The sequence below is a fragment of the Schistocerca nitens genome, chromosome 10 (assembly GCF_023898315.1).
Source record: "Schistocerca nitens isolate TAMUIC-IGC-003100 chromosome 10, iqSchNite1.1, whole genome shotgun sequence".
Taxonomy (NCBI): domain Eukaryota; kingdom Metazoa; phylum Arthropoda; class Insecta; order Orthoptera; family Acrididae; genus Schistocerca; species Schistocerca nitens.
The window spans coordinates 218,827,147-218,847,263 of record NC_064623.1 but is presented as its reverse complement, the minus strand read 5'-3'; the positions used below and the strand labels follow the sequence as shown (position 1 = coordinate 218,847,263).

Genomic DNA, 20,117 nt, shown 5'->3' with positions numbered 1-20,117 from the left:
GTAGCTGAAAATAAATTAATTAATCAACATATGCTCTATGATATGCAATGTTGCTGTTATATCATATAAAAAAATCCAATTTATCAGAACTTATCTGCAAAATATACATGCTACATGGCAGGATAAAATAGTAGTCGGGTAGAATTCCTGTTTTTCATACAGCTCACAAGGCAACTGTTATCAGGTGACATCTCGTACATTTGCCGTGTATTAAAGAAAATTACATTTGCAAAATGATTTAATAATAATTTTTTGTTTGCTGAGAATAATGTTATTAGAAATACTTGATTAAAACTTGTGATTTGCCTGTGGTATAAACATTTTAAAAAATCACAAAAATATGTAATTTGAATGCAGACAGAGTTGTCACGGGCATCTCTCTGTCGCAGCTTACTCCTGTGTGTGATCACTGCTTCAGTGTCGTGCCATGGGCCATATAGTCATTTTCAGTTGCTGTGTGCAAGGACCATGTATGAGAGCCCCTTCACCAGCTCCCACACGCTCTCCCCCCTCTTCCATTGGACATTTGTAAGCGACAAAGTCACTTTAGTAGTTGTATTTCAATGCACTTGTGTGTTGTTTATTAAGATTACTATTCTGCCAGCATGAAGTTGAAAGAAAGCTGAGCCTTATAATGCAAATGGTCATGGTAAGTGCATATAAATATAGGGATGTCATGAAAATTTACAATGGGATAAAGAAGGAAGAACAAAAATAAATAAGCAGAGGCCAAGAATAACAACAACAACAACAAACAACAGTATGTGCCTGTGACCTTCTGCAGAAAGATTTGTATAAAACTGACACGTACTTTACAGCTTTCCGTCCGAACAGGCCTTGGAAAACCCAGTGGTACTGACCAACTGCCATGTCACCCTCAGCTGATAGGCATCACTAGATATGCAGGTATGGAGGGACATGTGGTCAGCACACCAATCTCCTGGCTGTTGTTAGTTTTCATAACTGGAGCTGTTGCACCTCAATCAAGTGGATCTACAGTTGACATCACAAGTGCCGAGTACCTAAAGTGTGTTGTTGTTGTTGTGGTCTTCAGTCCTGAGACTGGTTTGATGCAACTCTCCATGCTACCCTATCCCGTGCAAGCTTCTTCATCTCCCAGTACGTACTGCAGCCTACGCCTTTCTGAATCTGCTTAGTGTATTCATCTCTTGGTCTCCCTCTATGATTTTTACCCTCCATACTGCCCTCCAATACTAAATTGGTGATCCCTTGATGCCTCAGAACAGGTCCTACCAACCGATCCCTTCTTCTAGTCAAGTTGTGCCACAAACTCCTCTTCTCCCCAACCCTATTCAGTACCTTCTCATTAGTTATGTGATCTACCCATCTAATCTTCAGCATTCTTCTGTAGCACCACATTTCCAAAGCTTCTATTCTCTTCTTACCTAAACTATTTATCGTCCGTGTTTCACTTCCATACATGGTTACACTCCATACAAATACTTTCAGAAACAACTTCCTGTGACTTAAATCTATATTCAATGTTAACAAATTTCTCTTCTTCAGAAATGCTTTCCTTGCCATTGCCAGTCTACATTTTGTATCCTCTGTACTTCGACCATCATCAGTTATTTTGCTCCCCAAATAGCAAAACTCCTTTACTACTTTAAGTGTCTCATTTCCTAATCTAATTCCCTCAACATCACCCAACTTAATTCGACTACATTCCATTATCCTCATTTTGCTTTTGTTGATGTTCATCTTATATCTTCCTTTCAAGACACTGTCCATTCCGTTCAATTGTTCTTCCAAATCCTTTGCTGTCTCTGACAGAATTACAATGTCATCGGCAAACCTCAAAGTTTTTATTTCTTCTCCATGGATTTTAATAACTACTCCGAATTTTTCTTTTGTTTCCTTCACTGCTCGCTCAATATAGAGATTGAATAACATCGGGGAGAGGTTACAACCCTGTCTCACTCCCTTCCCAACCACTGCTTCCCTTTCATGTCCCTCGACTCTTATAACTGCCATGTGGTTTCTGTACAAATTGTAAATAGCCTTTCGCTCCCTGTATTTTACCCCTGCCACCTTCAGAATTTGAAAGAGAGTATTCCAGTCAACATTGTCAAAAGCTTTCTCTAAGTCTGCAAATGCTAGAAACGTAGGTTTGCCTTTTCTTAATCTAGCTTCTAAAATAAGTCGTAGGGTCAGTATTGCCTCACGTGTTCCCATATTTCTAGAAAATCCAAATTGATCTTCCCCGAGGTCGATTTCTACCAGTTTTTCCATTCGTCTGTAAAGAATTCGCATTAGTATTTTGCAACCGTGACTTATTAAACTGATAGTTCGGTAATTGTCGCATCTGTCAACGCCTGCTTTCTTTGAGATTGCAATTATTATATTCTTCTTGAAGTCTGAGGGTATTTCGCCTGTCCCATACATTTTGCTCACCAGATGGTAGAGTTTTGTCAGGACTGGCTCTTCCAAGTCTGTCAGTAGTTCTAATAGAATGTTGTCTACTCCCGGGGCCTTGTTTCGACTCAGGTCTTTCAGTGCTCTATCAAACTCTTCACGCAGTATCATATCTCCCATTTCATCTTCATCTACCTCCTCTTCCATTTCTATAACATTGCCCTCAAGTACATCGCCCTTGTATAGGACCTTTATATACTCCTTCCACCTTTCTGCTTTCCCTTCGTTGCTTAGAACTGGGTTTCCATCTGAGCTCTTAAGTGGTTCTCTTTTCTCCAAAGGTCTCTTTAATTTTCCTGTAGGCAGTATCTATCTTACCCCTAGTGAGATAAGCCTCTACATCCGTACATTTGTCCTCTAGTCATGCCGGCTTAGCCATTTTGCACTTCCTGTCAATCTCATTTTTGAGTCGTTTGTATTCCTTTTTGCCTGCTTCATTTACTGCATTTTTATGTTTTCTCCTTTTGTCAATTAAATTCAGTATTTCTTCTGTCACCCAAGGATTTCTACTAGCCCTTGGCTTTTTACCTGTTTGATCCTCTGCTGCCTGCACTACTGCATCCCTCAAAGCTACCCATTCTTCTTCTACTGTATTTCTTTCCCCCATTCCTGTCAATTGTTCCCTTATGCCCTCCCTGAAACTCTGTACAACCTCCAGTTTAACCAGTTTATCCAGGTCCCATCTCCTTAAATTCCCACCTTTTTGCAGTTTCTTCAGATTTACTCTACAGTTCATAACCAATAGATTGTGGCCAGAGTCCACATCTGCCCCTGGAAATGTCTTACTATTTAAAACCTGGTTCTTAAATCTCTATCTTACCATTATATAATCTATCTGAAACCTGTGAGTATCTCCAGGCTTCTTCCATGTATACAACCTTCTTTTATGATTCTTGAACCAAGTGTTAGCTATGATTAAGTTATGCTCTGTGCAATATTCTACCAGACGGCTTCCTCTTTAATTTCTTACCCCCAATCCATATTCACCTACTACGTTTGCTTCTCTTCCTTTTCCTACTACCGAATTCCAGTCACAAATTTTCATCTCCCTTCACTATCTGAATAATTTCTTTCATCTCATCATACATTTCATCAATTTCTTTGTCATCTGCAGAGCTAGTTGGCATATAAACTTGTACTACTGTAGTAGGTGTGGGCTTCGTGTCTATCTTGGGCACAATAATGCATTCACTATGCTGTTTGTAGTAGCTTACCTGCACTGCTATTTTTTAATTCATTATTAAACCTACTCCTGCATTACCCCTATTTGATTTTGTATTTATAACCCTGTATTCACTTGACCAGAAGTCTTGTTCCTCCTGCCTCTGAACTTCACTAATCCCCACTATATCTAACTTTAACCTATCCATTTCCCTTTTTAAATTTTCTAACCTACTTGCCCTATTAAGGGATCTGACATTCCACGCTCCGATCTGTAGAACGCCAGTTTTCTTTCTCCTGATAACGACATTCTCCTGAGTAGTCCCCGCCCGGAGATCCGAATGGGGGACTATTTTACCTCCAGAATATTTTACCCAAGAGGACGCCATCATCTTTTAACCATACAGTAAAGCTGCATGCCGTTGGGAAAAATTACGGCTGTAGTTTCCCCTTGCTTTCTGCCGTTCGCAGGACCAGCACAGCAAGGCTGTTTCGGTTAGTGTTACAAGGCCAGATCAGTCAATCATCCAGACTGTTGCCCCTGCAACTACTGAAAAGGCTGCTGCCCCTCTTCAGGAACCATACGTTTGTCTGGCCTCTCAACAAATACCCCTCCGTTGTGGTTGCACCTACGGTACGGCTATCTGTATCACTGAGGCACGCAAGCCTCCCCACCAACGGCAAGGTCTACAGTTCGTGGTGGGTAAAGTGTGTAATGGGTGGAATAAGTTTCAGGGTCAGGCATGTCTAGGATTAAGTACAGTGACTGCAGTAAACAGTACATAGGACAAACCAGGCGAGGGGCAGCCTCAATATTGAGTTCTGGGTACATGCATACTCTAAAAACAAAACTGATTTTGCAGCACACACGGGAGCTTTAAAACACTCTCTCATCAACTTTGATCATAATTTGGACATCTCACAAAGAGCTCAAAAGTGGCAGTTCCCTAACAGATTTGAACAACTCAGAATTTATGGTCCCAAAATCAAAATTCGAATCTAATTCAGAATGAGTAGAACACATTCAGTCTCAATGCCTGTTCTAATATCTACGAAGACCTAGGTGCAGTTGTCGCTTATTGATGTCAGTGGCGATAGGATGGGGAGAAAGTATGCGGTGGGACAGCTGGCATATGTGTGCCGTCCGTGAAATCAGTGAAAGGGCCCTCGTGCGTAGCCTCTGCCCATGGCGGTTGTCAGCAGGGGACTGTTCGACAGATGGCATAATACTGAAGCAGCGACTATGAGAGCGTGACAGAGACAGGCGTGCTGCAGTGCTACTGGTTGGCTGCCATTCAAATTACATATTTTCATAATCTGACTGGCAGTCAGCACACAGCATTGCAGAAGGCATATCTCCAATGTCATGTGCTTTCTGTTTCGGTAAGTGTGAAAAAATTATCATTAATTCAGTTTGGAAACATATTGTTTACAAATGAGTGACGAATGTACCATATACCACCTGTTGGCAGTTGCCTTGCAAGCCACATGAACAATGTGGATTCTATCAGACCACTATTTAATTGTGTGACGTAGCATGTAAATTTTGCTGTCAAGTTGGACTGGTTACTCGTCTAACTGATACAATTGGGTTAATTATGCTACATCCGATTTTTGATACGGTTTAATAGCTTCATCGCATACTGTAGTGTTTGCTGTTATTTTACTTTCATCTACAGGTCTTTTATCTGAAGCTGTGAGGATGATTCATTTGTATTGAAAGCAACCAATTAAAAAAACATTTAAGCAATCTAGATGGACAGTTAAAAAATCTGTTTACGAAGTGGGTGCATATCTTCTCTGAGGAAATTGTTTCAAGTTTTGCGTAATCATATTGTCTGATTGCACTTGTCATGAGTATGATGTTTTTGTTGTTATTTGATATGGTAGGGAAAACTTCGTTGGTTTAGACCAGAGGATTTACTACAAGTTACAATATACTTTGTACTTCTATACATTCTTATTATTTAAGTGAAAGAAATTTCTGCTTGCATCAGGAGCTAATGTCCATTCGATTTGTGGCACATAGAATACTAAATAAAATAGAATTGCTGTGCTTGCACTGAGCTGAATTTATACTAGAGTGGTTGCGACTGTGAAAGATAGCTATGCTATTAACTTACCACAAATATTCGTATATAGGGCGTTTCAAAATCAGTATCGTGGTTTTAAGACTTTGTAGCAATCATTACATTCCCTTTCCAATTATAAATAATACGTAAAATGAAAGTGCAACTCAGACAGTTTTTCTTACAAGTATTCAGTGTGAGCACCATTCATTACACACCAAACACTGAGACATTCATTACACACCAAACACTGAGTAGGTAGGCGAGTTCTTCTGAAATGTTGATCAGTGTGTCTATAGTTATTGTTGCAACAACTGCTTCAATCCTGTTTCATTAGTCAGGTAGATCAGTTACTAGTAGAGACACGCACACATCATTCTGTATGAATCTCGAAAGGTAAAAATCACGTGGCGTCAGATCGGATGAATGTGGAGGCCAAGTGAAACAAGCTCTTTCATCTGGCGCCTTGCAGCCAATCTGGCAGTCAGGGATGTTATTTTACCAATCACGTACTGAGTTATACCAGTGAAGCGGCACACCATCTTGCTGCCATGCGAAGTTCTGTGGATCAGCTTATTCCAAGTGAGGAAATAGCCATAGTTTCAGCTCATCAAGATAAGAAACACTAGTTACAGTTCCTTCACTGAAAAAGAAAGGCTCATAAACTTTCCACTGGTATATAGCACAAAAGAATTCAAAATTCATTTTAGGGGAGTCTTGTTGCAACTCTTCCTTCTGATAGGCACTTTCTGTGCCCCCCCCCCCCCCCCCAGATGTACGTGTTGTCTGTGTTCACATTTCCACTTAGATGAAATATCGATTCATCACAGAGGAAGGCACGATCCAGAAAATTTTCGGCTTGCAGCAATGTTTCATTCACAGAGTTGGAAAGTAAGAGTAAGTCTGTAGGCTTTAGAGCTCACAACAGCTGCTGACAGTCAGGTTGTAGTTGTAAGCATCTCCTTTAAAGTCTAAACACAGACGTCACTGGGATTACTGATTCACAACTAGCCTCCTGAACTTCAGTTACTCTTGGTCATTCCTTACTCTTCTCTTTGCAAAGACAGTCAGTGTTTTCAAACTGATGATACCATCTATGGATGTTATCTTCACTTGGAGGATTACTGTGGAACTTAATTAGGAACACATGTTGCACTGTAACAATAGATTCAGTCCTTGCAAACTGTGACACAGAAAGCTTTCCGTTCTCTAGTCGCATCTTTGCTACTGGCACTTTCTAATGGAAGACACAGGAAACAGTGCATGCGCATGCACACTGCTACGCAAACAGAACTGCTTGAATTGCTCTTTCATTTGATGTATTACTTATAATTGTAAGCTGAATGTAATAAATGCTACAAAGCCTTAAAACTCTAATATTCATTACCTTGTATATATAACAGTACAGAGCAAATTTGTCATACAGAAATCACAGAAATTTGTACCACATGTTGATACACAATATATATTAAACAAATAGTTCAAGGAATCACCCAGTGTTTGTGTTGTTAGTAAAGCATCCTGTCAAATTGTCCGTAGCTAATAAGTTAAATTTTACAGATTCATAAATGCTGACTCAGTTACACTATTCAGTGGGAATGTTCATGATGAGCAGTGCAAAGTAGTTTACCACAGATACAGTAGATGAGAAATTTAATTCTGTCCTAAAAAATCTTGCAACACTATGAATCCAGTTTTCCTTTCCAAATTGGGCTCATTACACTGTCAAGTGATTATTGCAGTAGGGGTGGAGTAGATACGTGTATACTTAGTCACATTTGTCCAACCGTGATCTCTACAAAATTTATTTTGGAGGAATACACTTTGTTACCAAATATAAGCTTGGTGCCCATACAAGTTAAGGCAGTGATAAGCTTCTGAAATAGCTGAGTTTCAGCAAATAAAGAGTTACTTTAAACTGAACAGATGAATGCTTCATTGAGAGTGGGAAAAAAAGAAACACTAGTATATGAGATGGATCATGTACAGTTATGACAATGATTGCGAAATAAATGGGGTACTTTATGTCTAGAAGTTTGAAGTTGTTGAATTCTGCCATCATGTATACAGTAAAAAATTGTACAGCAGCAGGAATCAGGTCTGTAGATATACACGTTGTGCTTCACTCATTCATTTATATTTTTCCTCGATAGATAAACAGAAGTTTCCCAATTTCTTGTGATGGAATTCATATTTCATTGAACTGTTACCATTTCAGAAATCACCATTATGTTTCTGAATTAAGAATCTGTAACAAAACCACCAGAAATGGAGAACTGCCACATGCAGAGAGAGGCTCAAGTAGCAAAGACTGAAATCCAGAGAGACTACTGCCTACCGGTGCAGTTGTGTGCGAGTATTACTCACTTTCATGCTGTCCCTGCTAACAATGTTCACAAATGTCTAGCATATTACCTTTGACACATTAGTTGCAAAGCTTACCTCACTAACACTGTAGGGCAGCTCCTCTATGTCGGGCACTTACCATCTTGACAGTGCTGTATTGCAGTGAATGCATCAATGCAATTCTCTCAAATAATTACCACAAATCAGCAGGAGATTTAGTTTCACTGGTCACGTACTTAATATATTAGATACTGTCTTCACATAATTTGTTAATGGACGAGGGACATCAAATGGATTTGTGTGAGGGAACCAAAATCCTCATAAATGCCAGGAAAAAAAAAAGGAAAAATATTTCTGGACAATGAGTTAGAAAGGAACATTGGGTATTTTGTCCAAAAGCTCCTCCACAGTGGAATACCCATGCAATGTAAATACTTTGTAAATTTGCAAGTTTTTCTATAATAAAGAAAGTAATTGTTAATATCGGGTATATTTACCCGTGATTTCTTTTGGGGAAAAAATGTCTTTATTACGTATGTCATAACGCAATTTATTAAAGTGTAATAATACATATGTTGCATTATAATACCTTAATAGTGCAATAATCTATGAGTATTCAAGTAAGTGGAACTTTTCATTTTGTATATTGCCCTGTTCCAGGAAAGTGTGTGTAAGTTAAAGTTTATTTCGCTTTTTAAAAGACAGTTAAATGTACAAAATGTGTTGTAACAAAGTAAATTCTTCGGCTGGAACTAGTGAAATTTTGCTACCCATCCTCACTGCCACACCCACTGATGGCAAAACCATCACTTCCGTGGCAAATGTAATGAAACACAGAAATCTATAATTAGGGTGAAGGCACCTGATGGTGGCATATACTACTAACACATTGTGCCAAACTAAAGAGTGACACTAAAACATGATTTAAGCAAACATATGTGCTAATAAAATTCTACAAGAATCATCCTGTATATCTATTTGGACCAATTTTCAACATTTATGTGAAATAATTATGCATTCTTCTTAATTTCTCATCATTTCTGATCATTTGTACTAATGGTCATTGCCCTCTATACTCATGTGCTGTAAAATAATTTTATAACTTATTCTTGCCAATGATAACTTACTAGGTCAGACACTCAAAATTTCTGGAACAGCAGCTGCATTTGCAATTTGTAGTAGAATCTTTGCCCTGACTTATCTGTTATTCACAAATGATCGAAGATTCCACTCTGCTGAAATCTGAGAAACATCACTTCACTACATGAATATAATCAACTTGGAGATAATTATTTTCATGTTGTTGCAAGAAAACTGAACTTCACTAGTAAATAGTATCACTGAAGTAGTTCAGCCACATTTATACAAGAGTTTGAAGTCTCATGAACACAGATAGACAAAATGGACCAGAGCAACAATGTTCATTTGAGACGGAATAAGCAACACTCTACTTTTGTGTCTGTATTTGATGCTCTGTTGGACAATGAGAAATTAACAGACTGCACAATTACTGGCCAGGGACGGCTCTTAAGGGGACCACACCCTGCCTATCTAACCGATGTTTATTTAGGCAAGCATTTGACCCAATTCTGAAAAAAAACTATTTGATGCAGGACCTTAATAATTTTACTGTATGTTACGTGATGCTAATAGAGTCAACTGTACTAAACCTACTTTATCCATTTTATAGTTTTTAAGAAATAACTTTTTTAAATTTATAAACAAAAAATATTAATTTTCCCTAATGGGGGAATATTAATGAATGTAGTACCAGAGGTGGCTTTTTATGTTATGCAGAGTCTCTGAAAATTTCATTAATTTATCTATGATAGTTTCTGATATAATGGGGCATATGTACTGAAAATTTTAGTTTGTGGGAAATTGACTTTAAAGAAAAAAACTTTTGAAATTTGTTTCTTACAGTTAATTAAAACTGTCCTGCTGCATATGATGGCCCTTCTTTGGCCTCTAGCAGATCTTCCAGCTTCTTTTTCACCTTCCTGGATGTTTGTCTTGTTTTCTTAGCCATATTAGATGCAGATCTGTCTGCATTGGCTATCCTTATTTTATCACAATGTTGCAGCCCAGTGATCATATTTTCACCAGGATTAATTCCCAGCTCTTTCAGTACCCAACACTTTCCAGTATTATCACAATTGAATGTAATAACAGCATCACGAACTCCTAGTTTCATTGTATGCATGCCTACAAATACAATTTTAGGAAGCCGGTTCCAAATTATGCTGTTGAAACATTCATTTGGGTTCTGTGTATGCCCATGTAGACATTTCCTTAGGAGGTCAGGATGAGCCTACAGCAGTAGGAAGAGAATGCTGGTGAGAATAAGATTCTCCAGTTGCCTGAGCCCTATTGTATTTGCACCACGAATTTTCTCCTGATGTACACAATCCATGACATGGCTTATCATCAGTAGAGGACTTATAGAAGAATATGGCCCAAATCTCTCTCTTCATTGCCTCCAGATTTTCTTTATTTCTCCTAATTGCTTTCCCATAGTATACCTGCAAGTTTTCTATTTCAGTTTTAGTTAACCAACCCTGACAAGTCAACAATTTTCCATTGGCTAATTTTTTTCCTCTCATATCAACAGTTAGTTTTCTCAGCCTTGTTCCCAAACGTTTTTGAACATGGCCTACACATTCTATTTTGCTAATAATGGCATCTCCATGGTACAGTAAAGAAAGCGTGCTTTGAAATCTTTTGGACTGTGTTTTACTGCTCAATCAGTCAGTTTATAATTCGTGTGGACCTAATATGTTGACAGTATCCTATACTTAATTTAAAGCAGTGGGGTATTCAGAGTTGTCTTTAGATGGTTGCTGCTTGTTTTCCTTATGAATAAGAAACTTTTTTTTTTTTTTTTTTTTTTTTTTTTTTTTTTTTTTTTAGGCTTTGCCTATGTAAAAAATATCACTATAATTTTGATAAGTTAGTAACAGTGTTTCTGTTGCAATTACCATTTAAAGAATTTATTTACAAAGATATCATTGCAAAATATCTTCATTTTCTATTATTCATTTTCTAAAGTGTTAGTAATTTATTTTTGATAGCAACACTCATTATTTCCAACTCACTACTTAGTTCTTACAATCTTTGCTCTTAACAAACAATATGTAGATTCAATAATGGCAGAGTGTTCCATTCATTTGTAATAACAGAATTGGACACACAATTATTCATAACTTGAAAAAAAAATTACTTTTCAGTCATTGTTAACTCTACATGTCACCACATCTTTCTCCCCTCATTGTGGGTGTCACTCAATGATGCCCCCAAACTTGTCTGGGAATTTCAGCACACATTCTGATCTTCTAACTTTTTGCACATGTATATGTGATAACAGTGTTGATAACAAGAGCATCAGTTGTAGATAAAACTTTATTCAACTAAGAGGGGGAGGGGGGAGGGGGAAGCAAGCAAGCACAGAGTCTGCAAGTCCACAGTGCTTACAAAGTATGTAGTTGATTATTATGGATGGCATATGTTGGAATGACTTAGGGTGACGATTTAGGGTTTCCAGCTCAGCAAATCTGGGAAACCCCTCACTTCTCATTTGTACTGTCAAAGCAAGTATTGTTCCAAGTCTTCACTGCCTGGCATACTAACATATGCCATCCATAATAATGAACCACATACTTTGTAAGCACATACTCTTAGACAGACAAGGTAAGACTGGTGCTGTTGTTCCCAACAGTGTTATCTTTGACACAATTGTGTTTACTTCATAATATTGTTTAAAGTTATTTAAAAATCTTGCAAGCTATCCAGCTCGGAAATGGCTGTCAGGTTGTCCGCCGAAATATCGGAGCGAGAAATAATAATATCTCGGATGCACGCCCAAAGATGGTGGAATATACTTCCTGTGCTGGTAGTCTGGCAACCAGTTTGATGGTTATGGATGCTCAGGGCTTCAATCAGTAAAAATGTTGATTCGTTTATATTTAATCTTAACAGTGAAGAACTTAAGTAAACATTGAATTAAGTCATGTTGAGCATCATAGGAATACACGAGTGCTGTCTGTATTGTAGAAATTGTATCGAAACACATCCTTGTAGATGAAAAATGATCCTTTCGTCTTGAAAGAATATACAGTAGGTTTCACGTGATTCACCCTTTTCTTCAACTCGATGATGGAAGTTGGAAGGTCAACGTCTGTTGTGACACGAAGTTTGTGGTGGAAGTTGGAAGGTCAACGTCTGTTGTGACATGAAGTTTGTGGTGGAAGTCCCCAGGTAACTTCAGTGTAGTGCCATATACTTCTGGTATTGTAGAATATTTTTCATTTTAGGAGAAGCAACAGAAGCTGAGCAGAATTGTTAGTAATATGTTATCCTATTTAGCTGTAGCATAGGCTCATTTGGCACTGTTCAGAGTATGGTGAAACCTTTCAGTTTTTCCACAAGCCTGCAGTTGGTATTGTTCTAGTCACTTTACAGCCACAAATCTTTGCTCAAGCTTGGAATATATGTTAGATGGAACTTCTATTCTCTGATCTGTTACCTGTCGTGGTGTTCTTAATATGGTAATGCCGGAATTAAAAGAATGCTTCGCTACTTTGTTGGTTGTAATGTTTCAGAGAGTCACCACTCACTCAAGCTGGTGAATTTATCAATACAACTTAAACAGTATGTAAATTCATCAGAGGGAGGTATAGGACCCACTATATCATTATGTACCAAGTGAAAATATTCATCAACAATGAGGAGTTTTCCAATAGGTGATTTGGTACACCTTGTAATTTTGCTCTTCTAGTAGGCTGTATATAACTTAGTCCAGTGTTGCACATTCTTCTTAAAATGTGGCCACACAAATCTGGAAGATACAAGCTTTACTGAAGTTCTCTCATTGGTGAGCCATGTTGTGTAATGCTTAAAAACTGGTTATCTAAACTTTGGACAAATACTTTCAGTTGATAAATCACTAGTAATTGTAAACTGTGTAAATGTCAATGACTGCTGCACAGAATGATAAATGCTGACTTAGTTACACTGCTCAGTGGGAGTCTGTAGGATGAACAGTGCAGAGCAGTTTACTGACAGTGCAGAGCAGTTTACCGGACACAGTAGATGAGCAGTTTCACTCTTTCTTAAAAATATTCTAACAACACTACCAAACCAGTGTTCCTTTTCAAATTGGGCTTGTGAAGCTGTCAAGTGATTCCTGCCGGGAGAGTATGGTAGGTATGTGCACAACTTTGTCCAGCTGCAACCTCTTAAAAATTTATTTTGGAGGAGTAGTTTGTGGTACAAAATTCCTGCTGCCACCCTCATGACTTATAGCACTGATAACTGGATTTCCCCAAAGTCACTCTAAACTGCATAGGTGACACTAAATTGGAGGGGGAGGGAGGTGGAGAGTAGTAAATGAGATGGAGCATCTGCAGTTTGGGTCAACCATTAGTTAAATTCATATGCAGTTTTTATGCGGTAATTATGAGGTTGAATATAAAAGACAATGAGTGTTTAAAGATTCTGAAGTTAGGAGCTGTTGAATTCTGTCCTCTGTAATAATGTTGTAAACTGCCAGAAATCAGGTCCATTGATTTCTACATGTTGTGTGTCACTCGTTTGCATTTTTCCTCTGTATGTAAGCACTAGTTTCTTTATTATGATGGATTTCCTATTTATCAAACTGTTGCCATCTCAGAAGTTGCTCTTGTATTTCTGATCACAGAATTGCTAATGAAACCACAAAAAATGAAGAACTGCTACTTAAAAAACAGATTGACTCAAGTAGTAATGACTGAAATCCACAGGTGCAATGGCCTGCCAATCCAGTCGTGCACGAGAATTATTCATTTCTTTTGATGTCCATGCAGGCGCTGTTTGGAAAAGCATTGCAGGTTATCTTCAACACAATAGCCGAGGAGTGCACCCCCCCCCCCCCCCCCCTTTTCCCGAACACTTTAGGGTGACTCCTTTGCTTTGGGCATTTGCCAGCTAGGCAGTATGGGGCTCTGCACACAAACAGGTATTACATGTGAGCAGCAGCCACAATCTCTCAGTTCATTTTGCATCTGCTTTATAACATTAGATATTGTTTTCACATATTTTCTTAAATGGACGATGGATATCAAATGGATTTGTGCAAAGAATTCAAAATCTTTGTAGATGACATAAAAATGGAATAAAATTGCTGAATGATTAGTTAGAAAGCAACAGTGAGGACTTTATTAAGAAGCTTCTCCACAATGGAATGACCATTCTAGCAACAACATAAGTATATACTAAATCCTTGAGCTGTTTCTTTAAAAAGGATAATTGTCAATATTGGGTACATTTTCGTGTTATTTCTGTGAGTAAAGTATGCTCTTTATTAATATGTGTCACAATGTAATTGATTAAAATATGATAATATATGTGTTCAAGTATAATATCTAATAGTATGATTATCTATGAAAATGTCAGTAAGTAGCATTTCTTGTTTTTGTATAGTGCTGTGTTCCAGAAAAGAATGTACAATTTAAAGTTTATTCCACTTAATATATGACAGGTAAATGTACAAAATGTATTCTAACTCAGGAAATTGGTTGGGCAGACCCAGTTAAATTTCCAACTGAACGTTACTACCTCATCCAGTGACAGAAAAACCACCACTCTTATGACAGATATAAACAAACGAATTAAACTGTAATTAGTAGGAAGATGCCTGGTGATGGCAACATTCTGCCAACACCTTGTTCCAAAGTAAAGACTGATAATAAAACACGATTTCATCAAACATGCAGATTGTGGACAAAAATATGAACACACCACGAGAAATGCACGGTCGAACTTATTTGTGGACGATAGCCTAGTTTAGAGATTGAACTTTTGTATTTCCGTAACAGTGTTAGCCAAAGTGCTCGGTGATTCGAGAGGCACTGATTCGAAGAGTTGTACTGCTTACGGGGAAATCAGAGAAACGTCACCCGTTAGGAAAGAGGAGATAAGTCACCCACTAAGTTGCGATGTGGACAAAATTGTGTATTTAGTGATTATGACAGGTGACTATTGAAGAGGATATGATGAAAAATAAGAGGAGGCCAGCTGCAAAAGTCACTGCAGATCTGAATGTTGCACTCACAAAACCTGTCAGCAGCAAAAGAAAGGAGGAGGCAGGGGAGGGGGCCTCCGTGAGCAGGAAATAGCAGGGCAAGCTAAAATAAAAAAACTGCCCATTAGTGATGCTGTTGCCCATCACAGAAAATGTGGTGCTTGTGGTGCTGATACTATGAATCCTAGACTGTGTGGCACTGGTAGGATGTTGTTTGGTCAGATGAGTTTTGCTTCATACTCTTTCCAAATTCTGGCCAAATTTACGTCCAAAAAGTGAGACGTGGTGGGGTTTCGTCATAATGTGCAACCGTATTGTGGTATTCTGTGAGCTCCGTGGATATTCTGCAAGATCACATTACTCTTGTTGATTGTGTGACCATTTTGGCAGATAAGTTACGTCCTGTGGTCAGTATTTCTTTCCCAATAGTGATGCCGTGTTCCGAGGTGCCACACGGTTTGCATTGCCCGGGACTGGTTTTGTGAGTACGAGGATGAGTTGCCACGTCTCCACTAGCCACCACATTCGCCAGATCTCAATGTTGTTGAGCATTTCTTGTCTACCTTGGGGAGAAGAGTACGTGACAGCTGCCCATTTCAATCATCGTTACCTGAAAATGCCACTGTTTTGCAGGGAGAATGAAAACCGTACACAAACTGCACGTATCCATTCTAAGACGACTGGAAGCTGTCTCGAATGCCAAGAGTTTTCCTATGCCCATTGGGCATGCTTATGTGTTGTCTTTTTGGTGTTTTCGTGTTTTTGCCCTCCACACCTGTATGTCATTAGTAAAATTGTACAACAAACATCCGTTATCTCTGTTAGGATGCATTTTCGACAAAATTTATGTGAATTAATTTTCCATTCTTTTTAATTTATAATCATTTCTGGTCATTTACCCTTACGGTCATTGTACCCTACACCGAGTGTAAATAATTTTGTAACTAACTCTTCCTGAAGATAATTGGATTAACATAAGATTTTTACACACTAGGTCAGGCGCTCAAAATTTCTGGAACGGCAACTGTATCTGCAATTTGAAGGAAGATCTTTGCCACAGATTATCTGTTATTCACAAAAGATTGAAGATTCCACTCTGCCAAACTCTTAGAAACATTACTTCACCCTCTGAAGATGAACTTGCAGAAAATTATTTCACTGTTCTTCCGAGGAAACTGAACTTTTCTAATAAATGGTATCACTGTAGTAGTTCAGTCACCGTTATACAAGAATTGAAGTCTCGTGGCAACAGCTGTAAAGGATGGATGTTCATTTGAGGTGGAATAATCATCAAGCTACTTTGATGTCTGTGTTTGATGCTCTGTTGGAAAATGAGAAATTAACAGATTGCACAATTAGTGCTGAGGGGCATCATTTAAGAGCACATAAGATAATTCTTTCAGCCTGTAGTCCATATTTTGAGGAACTGTTCTCTGAAAACTATGAGAAGCATCCAATTATTATTCTGCACGATGTAAAATACGCCGCCATAAAGGCTCTGTTGGATTTTATGTACCGTGGCAAAGTAAATGTACCACAGGAGGAGCTCAGTGGTGTTCTGAAGCTCTCAGAGTCTCTTCAGGTAAGAGGACTCTCTGGCAGTGGGTGTGTCGATGACATCAACATGCAAAAAGGTAGTGAAAGAAATGAACTTCCAGAAAATAATCCATCGCAACCTGTTTCTGTATCGTGCTCTTCCTTGAGTCAAAATGAACGAGAAAGAAATGTGCAGTCATTTAGAAGGTGCTGTCCATCTGGGTCGTCCCAGGATGGAGGTTCTGAATCCATTCAAAAGCATAGAAAAATTATTAAACACTCCAGTTTTGATCAGGGAATGGGCCAAAATGCATTCAAAGAAGTTATTACTCCTGATTTTGATAGCGTACATCAACTTCCCCCTCAAAGGGAAGTAATGGCCACAGCAAATAACTCATCTGGTGGATCAGTTTACAGTCCAGTTCAAGTGCAAAAGACCTCGTCTTCATCTGCCCACATCACGGTATCATCATCATCATCATCATCATCATACATTCAAATTCCTTATCAGTCTGACTGCAGTGAGTTGCAGAGCTCCAGAGGGGAAATGGCTGTTGCAGTAAATGAACAGTTTTTAATACCGGAAGCAGTATTACCGGAAAAAAAGTCAGCAAATCTGAGTGCATACCAACAGGAGGTATCACTAGAAATAAAATCTGAGGTGCTTGAGAGTCACATGGAAATTGTAGAAGACCTTACTCTTGATGATGATGATGATGATGATGATAATTATCGCAGTGCCAATGATTATCATGATGATTGTAACAGTGCTGAAGTTGACATTGGAGAAGTCAGGAGATCGAATGAAGATCTTACATATGAAGAAAATTTTTGCACTCAAGAAATGAAAAATCTGCATTCACCATCTGGCAGTGATTATCTGAATAATGTGACTTTGACAACATCCCAGACAGCATCACGTAAACGGTTTAGTTGTCATACTTGTAGCAAGTCTTATCGGTATCCGCAAGGGCTACATAGACACTTGAAGTTTGAATGTGGTAAAGAACCACAGGTTCAGTGTCCTCGCTGCAGTTATCGGTGTTTTAGGAGTGATACTTTAAAAAAACATATGACTACTCGCCGTTGTCTGAGGCAAGAAAATTATGCAATTTTTGTAGGAGATGAGTGATAATATGAACCTGACATAAAGAAATGGGTGAATGCTGTAGTGTGTGTTCCTGATCATTAGTGAAGACTTTTTGTGACAGTTTTATTTCATTTGTGGCAGTTTATATATGTAAGTTACTTGAAGCAATGATTCCTTGTGTTGTGTGAGTACAATTCATTCTTATGTAAATTTTGTCAGTTATGAGTATATTTTAAAATTGTGTGAAAAATTGTCATTTTCAATGCATGTGAAGTAATATTCCTTGAGAGCTGTATTACTTGCTACTTAATAATTATGCCAATAATGGCATTGTGCTATCATCAGGTGTATATTTTGTTGTATACAGAATATTGTCTTTATGGTGAAGACCCTAATTATGTGAGTGCAAGTCAAGTAGTGCTGGAATTAATTGGATGGCATTATATTGTTATTCATGCCATTTTGAGCATTATTACATAATATTGAAAACTATAATATCCCCTTGAATTACTTGCTGATAATTGTGACAATACCAAGAATTGACTTACGTATTTCTCCACAATACCTCTAGGTGTCCACTCTGTTTCTTCTCATCTCCTTGTCCAAATTCTCCAATTGTAATAGTGTGTTAATATTCCATATTCCCATTCATCATCGTCTTTCCTTTCTTGTTGCAATGTGGGCTTCCATAGGATTTCCTGCTTGAATGTCTGAATGGGGAGACATTTTATGTCTGGAATTAATTGGATGGCATTATATTGTTATTCATGCCATTTTGAGCATTATGAAATATAAATGGCTCTCAGTTTCTGTTTGTATGTGTTGCACTGTGTGAATTATCACCATTTTGATCAAAGCATGTTGAGATATATCTATATTTAAGTTTAGAGAAGCTTCCTGTATTTTGAAATTTTTTTTTACTGAAATAACATATGATGAGAAAACCATGGATCAAACAAACATGTGACCATGCATGCTGTCCTTCTCCTGTATACATTCAACCCCCCACCCGGTTAGTCCTATTGGTACGGGTCCCACACACTTGAGCAATAGCTTAGAATGGGTTGTGCAACTGATTTGTAAGTCACCCCTGCGGGTCCGGGGTAAGAATAGGCCCGAGGTATTCCTGCCTGTCGTAAGAGGCGACTAAAAGGAGTTTCAACCGTTTCGGCCTTCCATGTGATGGTCCCCCTTGGGGTCTGACCTCCATTTTTCAAAATTCTACAGAAGTACGAGCCTTTTGGGGAAGGACGCCTTACGTGGTGTACCACTGGTCCTAAGTGCACTAAGACCTTGGCACTCAGCATTGTCCCGGCGTTGTAACCATACCCACTATTCCTCAAATTGGGCCTAAACGCCTTATGGGTTGTACAAGTTACGCCCATAGTGCGTCCCCATCTGCACCTACGATCATGATGGACTTTCCATGGGACCAGAAATCCAGCACGGTAGCCAGCCCGTTGTGGTGGGGTCGTCATGTACCCTCTAGGTTGTAGCCCCCTGACAACACAGGGATCGTACTGCCGATACCTGAGCTGCACCCTGCCCACGTTGGCCAAGGAGTAGATGCCCGTCTTCTTGGGGCATCAGGACTCCCGGCAACGGTCATCCTGCCAGGTGGCCCTTGCTGAGGCTGGGTGGCGCCTGTGGGGAGAGCCCCTGGTCGGAGTGGGTGGTATCGGGGCGGACGTTTCGCGGATGAAACGTCAACACGTATCAGGTCGCTCTGCGGCCGAGTCTTTCAAAAGGAAAGGTACTGTTTCTAGTTCTGGTTCTCCTGCCCTTTCCCCCTTGGCCACTCCCTGGGAGGAGGGACAGGCCCGCCGGCTTGGGGCGAAGTACTTCCCCCGCTATTTGGTTTGTTCTCGAACCGATGGGAGGACGTTCGCCACCTCCAAGCCCATGTTCTTTGTTCAGCACATTGAGGACATCTTCGGGGAAATCAAGGCTCTCAGTAAGATGCGTTCAGGGTCCGTTCTTATAAAGACCACCTCCGCCACACAGTCGGCGGTGCTCCAGGCGTGCGACCGCCTACGGGACATCCCAGTGTCCATTGTCCCGCATCTGGCACTATATAGGACGCAGGGGGTTATTTTTCATCGGGACCTCCTGCTGCAATCTGATGAGGAGCTCAGGGCCAACCTGGAGCGCAGAGGCGTGCATTTCGTCCGGCGAGTCCAGCGCGGCCCCAAAGACCGTTGCATCGACACCGGGGCCTTTATCCTCGCCTTCGAGGGGGACGTTCTCCTGGAGAAGGTAAAGGTGATGTGCTACCGGTGCGACGTGCGACCCTACGTCCCGCCTCCTATGCGCTGTTTTCGGTGTTTGCGCTTTGGGCACATGTCGTCACGGTGTGAGGCTGAGCCCCTTTGTGGCGATTGTGGACGTCCTCTTCGTGAGGAACATACATGCACCCCACCAC

General features: G+C 39.5%; 2 protein-coding genes across 5 annotated transcripts in view; both read left to right on the top strand.

Moving 5' to 3' along the window:
- Positions 1-20,117, top strand: part of LOC126209780 (longitudinals lacking protein-like) — a 253,154-nt gene that overhangs the window by 141,792 nt on the left and 91,245 nt on the right. The gene's annotated exons all lie outside the window — the stretch shown is intronic.
- LOC126209782 (longitudinals lacking protein, isoforms N/O/W/X/Y-like) lies at positions 449-18,133 on the top strand. Its single transcript, XM_049938922.1, has 2 exons — positions 449-528; positions 16,064-18,133. Exon 2 carries the CDS (start codon positions 16,331-16,333, stop codon positions 17,735-17,737), a length of 1,407 nt encoding a protein of 468 aa, XP_049794879.1. The 5' UTR covers positions 449-528; positions 16,064-16,330; the 3' UTR covers positions 17,738-18,133.

Bases quoted from the DNA above. Each gene is read 5' to 3' on its own strand.
- LOC126209782 (XM_049938922.1), top strand. From the start codon at position 16,331: ATGGATGTTCATTTGAGGTGGAATAATCATCAAGCTACTTTGATGTCT.